The sequence below is a fragment of the Oncorhynchus mykiss genome, chromosome Y (assembly GCF_013265735.2).
Source record: "Oncorhynchus mykiss isolate Arlee chromosome Y, USDA_OmykA_1.1, whole genome shotgun sequence".
NCBI lineage: Eukaryota > Metazoa > Chordata > Actinopteri > Salmoniformes > Salmonidae > Oncorhynchus > Oncorhynchus mykiss.
In genome coordinates, this window is record NC_048593.1 from 13,142,733 (window position 1) to 13,157,961 (window position 15,229).

At 42.6% G+C, this 15,229-nt stretch overlaps 1 protein-coding gene across 1 annotated transcript in view; it reads right to left on the minus strand.

Annotated features, from left to right (window-relative positions):
• The window catches only part of LOC110509662 (junction-mediating and -regulatory protein), a 58,822-nt gene extending 51,079 nt beyond the window's left edge, over nt 1-7,743 (minus strand). Inside the window, exon 1 of the mRNA XM_021590679.2 lies at nt 6,136-7,743. Coding sequence (XP_021446354.2) covers nt 6,136-7,035 — 900 coding nt within the window. The 5' untranslated portion in view covers nt 7,036-7,743. The remainder of the gene's footprint in view (nt 1-6,135) is intronic.
• Nucleotides 7,744-15,229: the final 7,486 nt, after the last annotated feature.

A 15,229-nucleotide genomic window follows, 5' to 3' on the forward strand; every position in this document is an offset into this window, starting at 1 on the left:
GAAGCTATTGTGTGTCCATTGAGTTGCTGCTCTCTTACTCCCCTCTGTCCTTGGCCTTCACCACCAACCCACACTACTAATATACAATGGCCTCCTCTCCCTCTCTGTTTCCTCCTCTTTTACTGCACTGTATTCAGAGAGGAGTTCTCTTTGTCCTACTCTGTGAGATGTCTGTCTGGCCTGTCGTGAATTATTATTAGGTGTGGTGTAGTGCATTCTCTTGGGCCACGAACCACTGCCTACAGCTCAAGCAAAATCAACCCACGGAATCCATCGCAAAAACAACAAAAAAAACATGCTCGAGCACACAGGCACACACGATTACGCTCAAATTGTATTATGTTTGTGGCGGAGGATGTGGGGTCAGTTTCAGCAACCTCCACACACATCTGCCAGTACCTACAATATGAAAACACAGGGTGTCTCCCCCAAATGTGACTCATTTGCTATAAGGATGCACATTTCAGTCAATTTTGCTACCAACTAACTGAACCTCATTAACCGGTAAAATGACGTGGCCAACAAAAAACACTATCAGAGATTTGTATATCTAATGATGAGATGCTTATGTTTCCAGCCTAACAATTGGAGTCGCACCAAGGCAATAAGGCGGGCGACAAGCTTAGGCCCAAAATAACTTTATTTGAAGGAAAACACAGCTCTAATGTGAGCAGTTCCATATCTGACAGAGTTGAACATCTGTTAGAAACTTGGAAAGAGTTGGACTCTAATAGCAACTACTATGATGGGTTTCTAATATGACTAGGATTGTGCCTTTGGCATCTGGACAATGGAAGAAAGTTGATATGAAAATCAATAGTACAAGAAAGAAATGGCATGAGGAAGTCTTTATAAAATAACTGCCTCCACATTTCTATGGTTGGATTTTGGCCAGGCTGCTTTGAAGCAAGGTAAGACATGCCTCGTTATCTGAAGTGAAGTAAACCATTCAGGTTTCAAACAATTATACTGCCTCAAGATCACGTTGCAAAGTGGTGGGTGACGCGCTGATAATCAATGGTAGGCAGGCTATAGCCTATGCAGCCGAATGGCGAATGGGTGGAGCACGTTACGAGTTGAAAATGAGAAATAAAAATAGCTCCTTTTTAAATCGTGGCCACCAAAGTTTTTAACACATGATTTCATTTAGAATTGTTATTTGTTGTGCAATGACTGGGCTTCACTCCAGTAGCCTACAGGCTTATTGAGGAGCTACAGGTGGTAGGCTATTCCGCTCTTCAAACTAGGGTATGCTGTGCGCGTGTGATAAATAAAACGCATGACGACTAACAAAATACACACACGCCAATTTAATTCCACAAAATGATGCAAATAAGCATTATAAATGTATTTAAATGTATTTTTGATGGCTAACCGATTTACATTCCTAATTGCTATCCTCATCCTGCCATCATTCTTATCCAGGTTTCTCCATCATATAAAAGGCTGGGAATTGGCAGGGACCTCACGATTCAAAATTCTCACGATACTTAGTAGGGATGCACGACATATCGGTGAACATATCGGATGTCTAGTTTAACGCTCGATGTGCAAAACCGATGTCAAATCTGACGTGCATACCTATATAACGAAGGTACATGACGTAATGACGCCACGCAGCATTCCTAAACTAGCCCACCACGTCTGCTGTGTGGCTCGAGCAGTCAACAAGTCAAACAGTCACTTGAAAGAATAACACATTTTCAGCGAGACAACTCAAAGGCGAAATCCATTCAAGCCAAGATAATGGAATTCATTGCCCTTGACAATCAACCGTTCTTTGTCCTGGGTGATGTTGGCTTTCGCCGACTGGTCGAGCATCGGTTAACACTACCAAGTGCGCTTTTTTTCCGATGTTGCCCTACCGGAGTTACACAGTAATAGCATTACTGCTATTAGGTTCACGGCATTCATGCTATGGAACGCCGTTTGGGTCTTTGCGTGTCAAAAAAGATACAGTAGCACTGTCAAAGCTGTACAAAAAAGTCAGCAAACAAGCAAACACCGGCCACGAACTATGACACGTCAAGTGTTATTAGACAAGTAAAATAGTGTTAAATAGTATATTTTTTGACACGCAAAGACCCAAGCGGCGTTCCATAGAAATCCCGGTTGAGAATGAAACGACTGAACAAATGAACAACGAAACAGCAAGTATGTGAAAGAAATAGGTTTTGATTATGTTTTACTGGTAATGGGGACATACGTAAATGCCAACAAAATAACGTTTTGGTCAGTTAACCTCTTAGAGCTCTAGGGGCGCTATTTCATTTTTGGATAAAAAACGTTCCCGTTTAGGCGCGATATTTTGTCACGAAAAGATGCTCGACTATGCATATTCTTGACAGTTTTGGAAAGAAAACACTCTGAAGTTTCAGAATCTGCAAAGATTTTGTCTGTAAGTGCCCCAGAACTCATTCTACAGGCGAAACCAAGATGATGCATCACCCAGGAATTAGCAGAATTTCTGAAGCTCTGTTTTCCATTCTCTCCTTATATGGCTGTGATTGCGCAAGGAATGAGCCTACACTTTCTGTCGTTCGCCCAAGGTCTTAGCAGCATTGTGACGTATTTGTAGGCATATCATTGGAAGATTGGCCATAAGAGACTACATTTTCCAGAGGTCCGCCCGGTGTCCTTTGTCTAAATTTGTGCGTAATCTTCAGGTGCGGGCATTTTCTCCTGGGATTCAGGAGAGAAAGCATGTGTCCAAGAACGATGTATCAATGAAGAGATATGTGAAAAACACCTTGAGGATTGATTCTAAACAACGTTTGCCATGTTTTCAGTCGATATTATGGAGTTAATTTGGAAAAAAGTTTGCGTTTTGAGGACTGAATTTATGGATTTTTTTTGGTAGCCAAATGTGATGTATAAAACGGAGCTATTTCTAATACACAAGGAATCTTTTTGGAAAAACTGAGCATCTGCTATCTAACTGAGAGTATCCTCATTGAAAACATCAGAAGTTCTTCAAAGGTAAATGATTTTATTTGAAGGCTTTTATGTTTTTGTTAATGTTGCGTGCTGGATGCTAACGCTAATGCTAACGCTAAATGCTAACGCGAAATGCTAACTCTAGCTAGCTACTTTTACACAAATGATTGTTTTCCTATGGTTGAGAAGCATATTTTGAAAATCTGAGATGACAGTGTTGTTTACAAAAGGCTAAGCTTGAGAGATGGCATATTTATTTCATTTCATTTGCGATTTTCATAAATAGTTAACGTTGTGTTATGCTAATGAGCTTGCTGATAGATTTACACAATCCTGGATACAGGGGTTTTTTCATAGCTAAACGTGACGCAGAAAACGGAGCGATTTGTCCTAAACAAATAATCTTTCAGGAAAAACTGAACATTTGCTATCTGAGAGTCTCCTCATTGAAAACATCTGAAGTTCTTCAAAGGTAAATGATTTTTTTGAATGCTTTTCTGTTTTTTTGTGTAAATGTTGCCAGCTGAATGCTAATGCTAAATGCTACGTTAGCCATCAATACTGTTACACAAATGCTTGTTTTGCAATGGTTGAGAAGCATATTTTGAAAATCTGAGATGACAGTGTTGTTAACAAAAGGCTAAGCTTGAGAGCTAGCATATTTATTTCATTTCATTTGCGATTTTCATGAATAGTTAACGTTGCGTTATGGTAATGAGCTTGAGTCTGTATTCACGAACCCGGATCCGGGATGGGGAGATCAGAAAGGTTAAGAACAAATTCTTATTTACATAGACAGTCTACCCGGCCAGACCCGGACGACGCAGGGCAAATTGTTCGCCGCCCTACGGCTGGATGTGATACAGCCTGGATTCGAACCAGGGACTGTAGTGACACCTCTTGCACTGAGATGCAGCGCCTTAGACCGCTGCGCCCATGTCTGTGTGTTAACTATTTAACTGTACTAGAATGCTTAAAAGGCTGCTAAAAAAAATGATATTGATTATCGGAATAGTTTTTGTTTTGGCAAGGAAAATATTGGAAATCGGGTATCGGACAGAAATGTCATATCGTATCACTAATACTTAGGTGCCAATTCGATACGTATTGCGATTCTCATGATATATGGAATGAGATTTGATACTGTGATTCTTTTGGTCTGCTGCAAAGGGACAAGAGAGAGCATGGGGAAACAAGTTTATCAGTCTTGGAAATAAAAGTGCTGAAAACTAATTGGCTCCCTATTAAAAAAGAAGATGGAGAACAAGCTATGAAGAAAGAAAGTATGGAATTTGGTGCAGGTACATTCCACTAGCACAAAAAATGATCTTGCAATATTGTCAAAATTATGTTATGATAGGCATATATGGTAAAAAAAATAATAATATCCCGATATGTAACTGTATAGACCCCCCCATCACTACTCTTCATATAACACAATTCAGTCCAGGTTTAGACAACCCGCTATTACAAGGGAATCATTTGTTTATTACCCTGTAACGGGACAGGATGGCTGTGATGTAGCCTACTGTAAACAACCTAGTCCTCATAAACCAGAGCCGAGTGTGAGAGTAAGCCAAGGCAATAGCCTGCTTGTTTTTATGAACAACATTGAGAGTAACAGTGATTCTTAAATACTCTTATCCCCACTTGTTAGTTAGTTATGACCTGACTTAGCCCCGTCCTAGCCTGCCCAGCTGTTCTGTGGTCTCTGACACAAACAATCAAACAATGACAGAGAGATGGGAAGACAAAGAAAAAAGGGATGGAGCGATAAAGGGAAAGCGATAGATAGAGGGAGGCACAGATAGTTTTTACAGTTTCCACCCCTCCCCCCTAGCACTTAGCACTTATACAGACACCCCCCGTCTGTAGGACTTGCCCTAAAGGAGGTTCACCCATCCAGCCCTATAAGAGCTGGCTTTTGTTACTATGTTGATTGTCCTTTCTTTGGTCCCTTGTTTGGAACTTTTGGTGTTATCATTCAAATTCTCACTCTCAAACCGCATTTGCTGAAACTCCATGACTCTAGTGTGGAGGATTCCCTACCCCATTATCCAACAGTAACAATGAACTCCCCTCCCCTAAACAGCCAAATGGAGTGTCAGGGCAGGGGCCAGATCATATTACAGGCCTGGGACTGAGGCTTGTAGAGCAACAGATGGTTGCTCTGAGGCTACATAAAAACAAAGGGAAAGGTGGAGAAAGAGAGGGAGGAGAGGGAGAGACGACCACGAGTGCCCCTGACATGCACTTTGGACCTCATCAGCCAATGGAAACAATGTGTGTGTTTGTGTTCAAAGTACAGGCCTGCATGTGCATTTAAGCTGGACTGGGAAACAAAGTGATCAACATGTTCCTTGTACAGTAATACCAGATTAACAAAATAATAACAGTAAAGAGTGTCAGGAATTTCTCCAGGCATTTTCCTACATGTGGAACAATAACTATTCTTCATTGTGAAACTCAGAATGTCTGCTGGTGGTATGATGGCATCAAATCAATTATCTTGTTATTTAATATTGAATGTCAACAATTTCCTAGTGTTTATCTGAACCATAATCTGGGTTTACAGGAGACGCTGAACATGGCGATTCTACTTTAAGCCCAGAAAACAGCCGTTCAACTTGCCATTCAGCAGCATGTCAAGCTGTATGTGCTTCCAAAAAAGGTTTAAATAAAAAGTTACATGCTTTGTTAGAAAATAATATAAGTATGGTTTTTGACCAAGTGCTCATGCACCAAATCCACCTTCTCTGCACCTACTGCCATACTAGCATTGGAATTAAAATACACTTAATAAAGCCTATCTAGAAATATACAATCACTGTAAAAACATACGCTATATGGTATACTTACATGAAATATTATTGCATTACGTGTAGTGCGGGAGAAACAACAAATTAATATGACGTTCATACACTTATATTACCGTCTATTTTTTAATAAGTACCAAACTTATTTTGACATTATTAAGCTTGAAAAGCTGGTGAACGGCAAGTTGAATGGCTTCTTCCTGGGCTTAAAGAAGAATCGCCATATTCAACATCTCCTGTGAAACCAGATTCTGGTTCAGTGTTTATCATGCTGAGCAGTAGAAGATTAATGTAGCTACTCTTGCCATGTTATTTTTGTCTGGAGACTAGCCATTCCCCATAAACACTGAGTGCTGGGAGATTGGTGTGTAGTTGAATTTACCTCTTGGAGCCGTTTCTTGGCCCGCTGGAGAGCCTCCTCATATCCCTTCTGTCTCAGCTCACTCAAACTCTCATAGTACTCTTCTGTGTCATCACTCTCTGTAAATAGCACCTGGGCAAGAATCTTCCAGCCACAGGTGTCCAGAGCATGGCCCAGGTACACCTGTAGTTGGTAACACAGAGCGTCAGTCTCCCGTTGAGATACCTCAGGGGCCCCAAATAGCACCGTCCACATGCCTGACTGCTCCTCGGGGAAAGGGGGCAGACAGGGCTCCAGGTCCGAGTTGACAGCGCAGAGCTGGACGTGGGCTGCCCGCACGTCCTGGAAGGCGAACAGACCTGCCCAGCTGTAGCCCTCTCGGCTGCTATCCGACTCCTCTCCGTCGCCATCGTCCGAGGAGCGAGGCAACCCAGAGACATCCGCTGGTTCCAAGACCTCGATGTCGGTCATCTTAGAGGGCACGATGTCCCACGACCCTAAGGTAAGTGTTTTGATAACACTCTCGGCTGGCCTTGATGAGGCCCCTACCGCGGCTGTATTCTCTCGAATGGGGCTCTTTGTCGGACTTTTCCCTTTCGGTTTGACATTAGATCTAACTTTAATCAATGCGGAGATGTCATCTTTTCTTTTGGTGGGACTCTTTAGTGGAGTTTTGCGTTTGTCTGCCTCGGGCGCTAGTGTGGCGGGGGATGCGAGGTCGCATTCGACGTCTTCCAAGAGCGAATCCCGAAACGCAGACCGTTTCTGTACTGTTCTATTGTGGCAGGTTATGGCGAACTTTCCCTCGATCTCGTTCCAAGCGACGATAAAAACGAATTTGTGTCTTTCCTTTTCGTCGAAAACATTTGGTCGAACGGCCACCCAGTCCGACTCTACAGAATCCTCCATCATGAATGACATCTCATCCAGCCAGTAAAAACGGAGCTAAAGAGCTCACACACGAATACCGGTACCCCTTATCACAGTTCGTCGTTGAGGCTAAAAAGACTAGCTAACCGAGAAGAATACAACAACAAAACACGTGGCTCGCTTTGTTTAGAAGCTGGAGAGTTGATTAGCTACCCTCTGAATGTTGCGCAGAATTTTCTCAAATCAAACGTCAAGTTGAAGATATGCCCGTTAAATTGCTCGACTAACGTTACATCCATAAGAACAAAACAGCCACGAACGGCGTAAGAGTCGAATTATTATTGTTAGTTGCCAGGATTGTCATCGCTCCACCTGGCTCGCTCACCTGTCTGCTACATTCGTTGTCTGGCTCCCTTTGTGCGACTAACGTTACAGACAATCAATGCAGAGCCGCGGTTCCCATCGACGTCAAGAGAGGAGGATCTGTTTACAAGCAGTAAACGCCAGAGAGATGCGTGCAGTCAAATTCGGAGGAGGGCTTTTCTGAACAAAACCCCCCTTCGGAAATACTGTTTTTACTGTGTCGGAGATGTTGTTAGTCTAAAGACAGTCGGGTGATATTGTCCAGGAACTGTCCCTTTGTTCGGTTACGACAAACGTGTTGTTGTTTCGATGTGCCATCTTTCCCTCTTTCCAACGTTTTTCTTCCAACTGCGAATTAATATGACGTGGTTCTGCACGAGGAGCGTAAACATCTGCACGTGGGACACGCAGTGGACGTGGTGACGCAGAATTAAGAAAAAAAGTCAACGTACAAATCCCTATTTCATTTAATCAAACCACTGTTAATAGAACCCTTTATTAATGTGTTATAAATACATAACACAATTAGTAACAGTTGTATCTCCTGGCAAGCATTGTTGTCATGACAATATATATGCTTTTTTTTTTTTACTGATCTATTTTTTACTTTACACGTATTTTTCTTAAAACTGCGTTGTTGGTTAAGGGCTTGTAAGTAAGCATTTCACTGAGGCCTACACCTGTTGTATTCGGCGCATGTGACAAATAACATTTGATTTGATAACACTTGCACTCTATAATAAGTCAATGTAGCCTATAGGCCTACATTGAACAAATACATAAAATAACAAAGGCACTATGACATAAAAGAGTCATATCAAGTATGGTGGTGACTATTTGGGTGTCTGAGCTGTGTGTTAGATAGGTACATACCGTCTATAGATCGGTTATGCATTGACTTCAGACCATTTGTTGCCAGTGACAGAGTCAGCCAAATGGTTAGGTTACTCCCACTTGATGTATTGAGGGAGTCTCCATTCGACAGCAGTTGTATTTCTTTATTTGGGGGTATTTAAATGAGAGAGGTTTCCACCTTTCTTTTTCCCCCCTTCTTCTTTGGCCACAAGGCTACCAGTGTATCTATGTACACTGATGGCTCAACATTATACACGTCAGCTACCACAAAGTGAAATCACTGCAACACTTAACAAAAGGTTGCAGTCTATTTTAGAATGGGTGAAAAGTAATAAGCTACTCCTAAATATATCAAAAAACTAAAAGCATTGTATTTGGGACAAATCAGTTGCGAAGCCCTAAACTTCATCTAAATCTTGTAATGAATAATGTGGCAATTGAGCAAGTTGAGTGTAAACTGAAATGGTCAAAACATATTGACGCAATGGTGACTGGGGAGAGGTCTGTCCGTGATAAAGCGCTGCTCTGCTGTTTTGACATCACAATCAACAATCAACAAAACAATCAACAAAACAAGGCCCTGGTTTTATTACACCTGAACTACTGCCCAGTTACAGTCATAGCCAAAAATATTGGCACCCTTGCACTTATTTCAAGTAACTCACAATTTCCCCTAAAAATTAGATTAACCGAAGTATTTGGTCTCCACAATTTTTTATTTCACTGTTAATATTACAGAACCTTTGTTTTGAATTCAGAACTGAATATATCCATTTAAATCAGAAAATAAACAGAAATGGCATTGACAAAATTACTGACACCCTAGACTTAATATTTGGTAGCACTGCCTTTGGTCAAAATAACTGCAATCAAGTGCCTCTGTACTAGCAGTTTGGCCTAGTCCTCTTGTGCAAACTGCTACAGTTCTCCCAGATTTTAAGGTTTCCTTCTCCCAACTGCTGTTTTCAGATCTCTCCACAAGTTTAATGGGATTTAGATTTTGACTCGTTGCTGGCCACTTCAGAACAGTCCAGCGTTTTGTCTTGAACCATTCCTGTGGGCTTTTTGAAGTGTTTTTGGGGTCATTGTCCTGCTGGAAGACCCATGACCTTCGACGGAGAACCAGCTTTATGACACTGGGTCTGACATAGCACTCCAAAATGACTTGGTATTCTCCTGATTTCATGATGCCATGCACACGTTCAAGGCACCCAGTGCCAGTGGCAGCAAAGCAACTACAAAACATCACTGGTACCTCGTCCATGTTTGACTGTACGGAAGGTGTTCTTTTGGTCTCATCTGTCCACAGGACATTCTCTCAGAAGGATTTTGGTATGTTCAGGTGTGTTTTGACAAATTGCAGTCATGTCACGCTGTATAATGATAGGAGACAGGCGGAGGAATACGTATAAGTTTTTTTTTATTTCTCCACCCAAAATAAAGTATGTCATGAAAACGTCATGAAAACGACAGGGCTGTTTTGGGCTTAGTCCCTGTCGTGTATATATATATATATATATATATAGGTATATATATATATATATCTATATATATAACACAGGGATTTACCTCAAACAAAAGAGCGAGGTGTAAACCTCTAAATAATACACGGGACGAGACCCGTAATAAGTGCACAATAACATGTAGCACGAAAGCTGATACAACAGAGCACCAACGGACATTGGACAGCTGATACTCATAAGACCAACGGACATGGGACAATAATCGACAAGGACAATGGGAAACAGAGGGCACATATATACACATACTCATCAGGGTGAATGGGAACCAAATGTGCGTAATGAGACAAGACAGTCCGCGGTTGGTGGTAATCGTTCACCAGAGGAATGAGCAGCAGTACCGGGGGATCCGGGACGATCACAGGGATGCGGTGCGGGTCGGTCAGGGCGCTAACGCTGAAAATGGTCAGCGAAGAGTCCAGGATGTCCACCGCAGGAACCCAGCACCGCTCCTCTGGGCCGTACCCCTCCCATACCCCTCCCAGTTGATGAGGTACTGGAGACGCCCCACCCGATGCCATGAATCCAGGACTTCATGGACCGAGTGCGCTGGACCTCCCTCGATGTCCAGAGGAGGAGGCGGGGTGTCACTGGGTCCAGCCTAAGCGAGGAGACCAGGCACCACTGGCCTGAGGAGAGACACATGAAAAGTTGGTTAATGCGGTAATCAGCAGGGAGTTGCAAACGTTACCTAATTAACCCTCCTCAGGACTTTAAACGGCCCCACAAACCGTGGGCTCAGCTTCTGGCAGGGCAGGCGGAAGGGCAGGTTCCGGGTGGAGAGCCAAACCCGGTCACCTGGAGAGAAAACAGGCACCTCACTGCCGTGGCGGTCAGCATGTTCCTTGTGCCGACGCACGGCCCCTGGAGACGAGTGTGCGCAGCGTTCCAGGTCTCTTTAGTGTCTCTTTAGAAATCACTTGTCCATGGCAGGGGCCTCTGTCTAGCTCCAATGCCAAGGTGCCAGGGCCAGCTGATACCCCCAACACGCACTGGAAAGGAGTGAGGTTGGCAGAGGCAATTCTGCGCGTACTCAGCCCAGGGTAGAATATTCGCCCACTCCCCCGGCCGGTCCTGACAGTAACACCTCGACTATGAAGGGGAGTGAGGGGACGGGAAGCAGCTGGGGACCTCCTCTCAGCAGGGAGGTAAGAGGTGCTACCACCGTGCTGAAGCCCCGGATGAACCTCTGGAAATAGTTGGCGAACCCCAGGAATCACTGGACTGCTTTCACGGAGTTGGGGATGGGCCATGACCTGACTGCGCTGAAGCGTTGCTCCTCCATCGCCACTCCCTCCCGGGGATATGAGGTTTCCCAAAAAGGACAATGGGGAACAGAGGGCACATACATACACATACTAATCAGGGGGAAAGGGAACCGGGTGTGCGTAATGAGACAAGACAGGCCAGGGTTGGTGGTAATGAATCCAGTTCAGTGACACCTAGAAGGCCGGTGACGTAGACCTCGGGAGCTGGTGAACGGAATGAGCAGCAGTACCGGGGGATCCTTGACAAGTCAGGCTTTATTATGTCTCTCTCTAAGCAGTGAGGTTCTCCTGGGACTCCTACCATATAACCCCTTTTCATTGAGTTGGCGACGGTGGGTGTGAGTTGAAGCTGCCGTACCTTGTGTCTGAAGGTCAGCTTCAATCTGTGCGGCAGATGATCGAGGTGCTTTCTCCACTAGTGAAACAATCCTTTGCTGCAATCTTCCATCAAGTTCTCTTGTTAGGTTGGCTACAGTGGCATGGGCCTTAAACTTCTTGATAACATTACGTACAGGAACATCAAAGTCTCTGGAGATGGACTTGTAGCCTTGAGATTGTCCATGCTTGGCTACAATCTTATGTCTGACCTCAGATAATTCTCTGGTTTTCTTTCATTTCTCCATGCTCATTGTGGTACACACAGTGACACAAAACAGGATAATTTGTCCTTTTCTCTATTCAAACTGGTTGAATGAGTGTTTTTTATATTGCAGGCACCTGCAACTCACCACAGGGGAATTCAATTCCAAAGTAAAGGAGAACCCCTGCTTGAAATCTAATTATTTCTAACTACTTCAAGAAGGTGACAATAATATTGTCTGAGCCATTTTAGAATTTATTTTTGGAATAAGCAAACATTTAGTAAATTATTCAGAGGTTTTTGTTTTATTCAACTGCAAAGCAAAGACATACAGTTGAAGTTGGAAGTTTACATACACTTAGGTTGGAGTCATTAAAACTCATTTTTCAACCACTCCACAAATTTCTTGTTAACAAACTATAGTTTTGGCAAGTCGGTTAGGACATCTACTTTGTGCGTGACACAAGTAATTTTTCCAACAATTGTTTACAGATGGGAAATAGATATAGATTATTTCACTTATAATTCACTGTATCACAATTCCAGTGGGCCAGAAGTTTACATACACTAAGTTGACTGTGCCTTTAAACAGCTTGGAAAATTCCAGAAAATGATGTCATGGCTTTAGAAGCTTTTGAAAGGCTAATTGACATCATTTGAGTCAATAGGAGGTGTACCTGTGGATGTATTTCAAGGCCTACCTTCAAACTCAGTGTCTCTTTGCTTGACATCATGGGAAAATCAAATTAAATCAGCCAAGACCTCAGAAAAAAATTGTAGACCTCCACAGGTTTGGTTCATCCTTGAGAGCAATTTCCATACACCTGAAGGTACCACGTTCATCTGTACAAACAATAGTACGCAAGTGTAAACACCATGGGACCACGCAGCCGTCATGCCGCTCAGGAAGGAGACTCGTTCTGTCTCCTAGAGATGAATGTACTTTGGTGCGAAAAGTGCAAATCAATCCCAGAACAACAGCAAAGGACCTTGTGAAGATGCTGGAGGAAACGGGTACAAAATGATCTATATCCACAGTTTAACAAGTCCTATATCGACGTAACCTGAAAGGCTGCTCAGCAAGGAAAAAGCCACTGCTTCAAAACCGCCATAAAAAACACAGACTATGGTTCGCAACTGCACATGGGGACAAAGATAGTACTATTTCGAGAAATGTCCTCTGGTCTGACGAAACAAAAATAGAACTGTTTGCCAATAATGACCATCATTACGTTTGGAGGAAAAAGGGGATGCTTGCAAACCGAAGAACACCATACCAACCGTGAAGCACGGGGGTGGCAGCATCATGTTGTGGGGGTGCTTTGCTGCAGGAGGGACTGGTGCACTTCACAAAATAGATGGCATCATGAGGCGGGAAAATTATGTGGATATATTGAAGCAACACCTCAAAACATCAGTCAAGAAGTTAAAGCTTGGTCAAGCATACTTCCAAAGTTGTGGCAAAATGGTTTAAGGACAACAAAGTCAAGGTATTGGAGTGGCCATCACAAAGCCCTGACCTCAATCCCATAGAACATTTGTGGGCAGAACTGAAAAAGCGTTTGCTTGCAAGGAGGCCTACCAACCTGACTCAGTTACATCAGCTCTGTCAGGAGGAATGGGCAAAAATGTACCCAATTTATTGTGGGAAGCTTGTGGAAGGCTACCCGAAATGTTTGACCCAAGTTAAACTATTTAAAGGCAGTGCGACCAAATACTCATTTAGTGTATGTAAACTTCTGACCAACTAGGAATGTAATGAAATAAATAAAAGCTGAAATAAATCATTCTCTCTCCTATTATTCTGACAATTCAGAAAGTGGTGATCCTAACTGACCTATGACAGGGAATTTTTACTAGGATTAAATGTCAGGAATTGTGAAAAACTGAGTTTAAATGTATTTGGCTAAGGTGTATGTAAACTTCCGACTTCAACTGTACATGTGGATACCAAAATATGTTTACATTTCAACAGTTTTCTGGAAGAAATGGTGCATTATTTTTTTAAATTACAAGGGTGCCAATACTTTTGGCCATGACTGTATACGGTCAAGTGCCAGAACAGAACAGCGCGGCTGGCCATTAAATTTACACCGAGGGCTAATAAGAACATGCATGTCAATCTCTCCTGGCTCAAAGTGGAGGAGCGATTGACTACATCACTACTTGTCTTTGTGAGAGGTATTGACTTGTTGAAAGCATCGAACTGTCTGTTCAAACAGCTAACACACGGCTCAGACACCCATACGTACCCCACGAGAGCAGATCAGCACGTGCTGGTCATTAAATTTACACTGAGGGATAATAATAACATGCATGTCAATCTCTCCTGGCTGAAAGTAGAGGAGAGATTGATTGCATCACTACTTGTCTTGGTGAGAGGTATTGACTTGTTGAAAGCATCGAACTGTCTGTTCAAACAGCTAACACACGGCTCAGACACCCATACGTACCCCACGAGACATGCCACCAGGGGTCTCTTCACATTCCCCAAGTCCAGAACCGACTCTGGGAATTGCATTGTACTATATAGAGCCACGACTACATGGAACTCTCTTCCACATCAAGTATATCAAGCTATCAGTCAAATCAGGTTGAAACAGATAAAACAACACCTCACACACGCGAACTGTGAAGAGACCACAGGAGGCTGCTGAAGGGAGGAGGCTGCACGTTTTCCCCAATTAAGGTGCCGCCAACTTACTGTGGAAGAGACACACATACGCACACACACTCTAAAACAGATAATTCTACACACACACACACACACACACACACACACACACACACACACACACACACACACACACACACACATTGTACTATTGTAAATGTTATATTGTACATTTTTATAACAGAGTAATAATGTAATAATGTATTGAATTATGTATTGTTTAATTTATGATGTAGGCTGCTGTTGTTTTGTTGTGATGTAATTGTTGTATTCCTGTTTGGACCCCAGGAGGCATAGGAATACTAATAAATAGTGAAAATACTACAATACATTTAGTAAATCATTAATTAATTATTTTGTACTTGCTTGTTTTTGCCTTCGTTTGATACAGTCAGTATTAGTCATGATGATACAACAGTAGCCTCCTGGGGATGAAAGTGGGCCAGATCAGATGGCACAACACTGACACCTACAGATTGTGGTTTATTACAAAGTAGGATATTACAAGGTGATTTACATTTTGTCCACTTGATGGCATGCTTTGCTTGTAAAATGTATGCTGCCAAACTGTTTAAGTTTAAACCAAGCAGTCACACCATGGCTGTGTTTACACTCCTTTACCTTTTGACCAATCACATCAGATCTTTTAACATCAGATCTTTTTCATAGCTGATCTGATTGGTCAAAATACAAATTAGTAAAAAAAAAGATCAGAATTGAGTTGCCTGTGTAAACCAAGGGGTGTCAAACTCATTCCACAGAGGGACAGTTTTTGTTTTTTCCTTTCAATTAAGACCTAGTCCACCAGGTGAGGGGAATTCCTAACTATTTATTGACCTTAAGTCATAAATTAAGTATAAGGGAGGAGCGAAAATCTGCAGACACTCTGCACTCCATGGAATGTGTTTGGCATGTGCTGTATGTGAATGGACAAAGCCATTGATCACTTGACACCATTCATTGCAATGTAAAGACTCATTAGCGC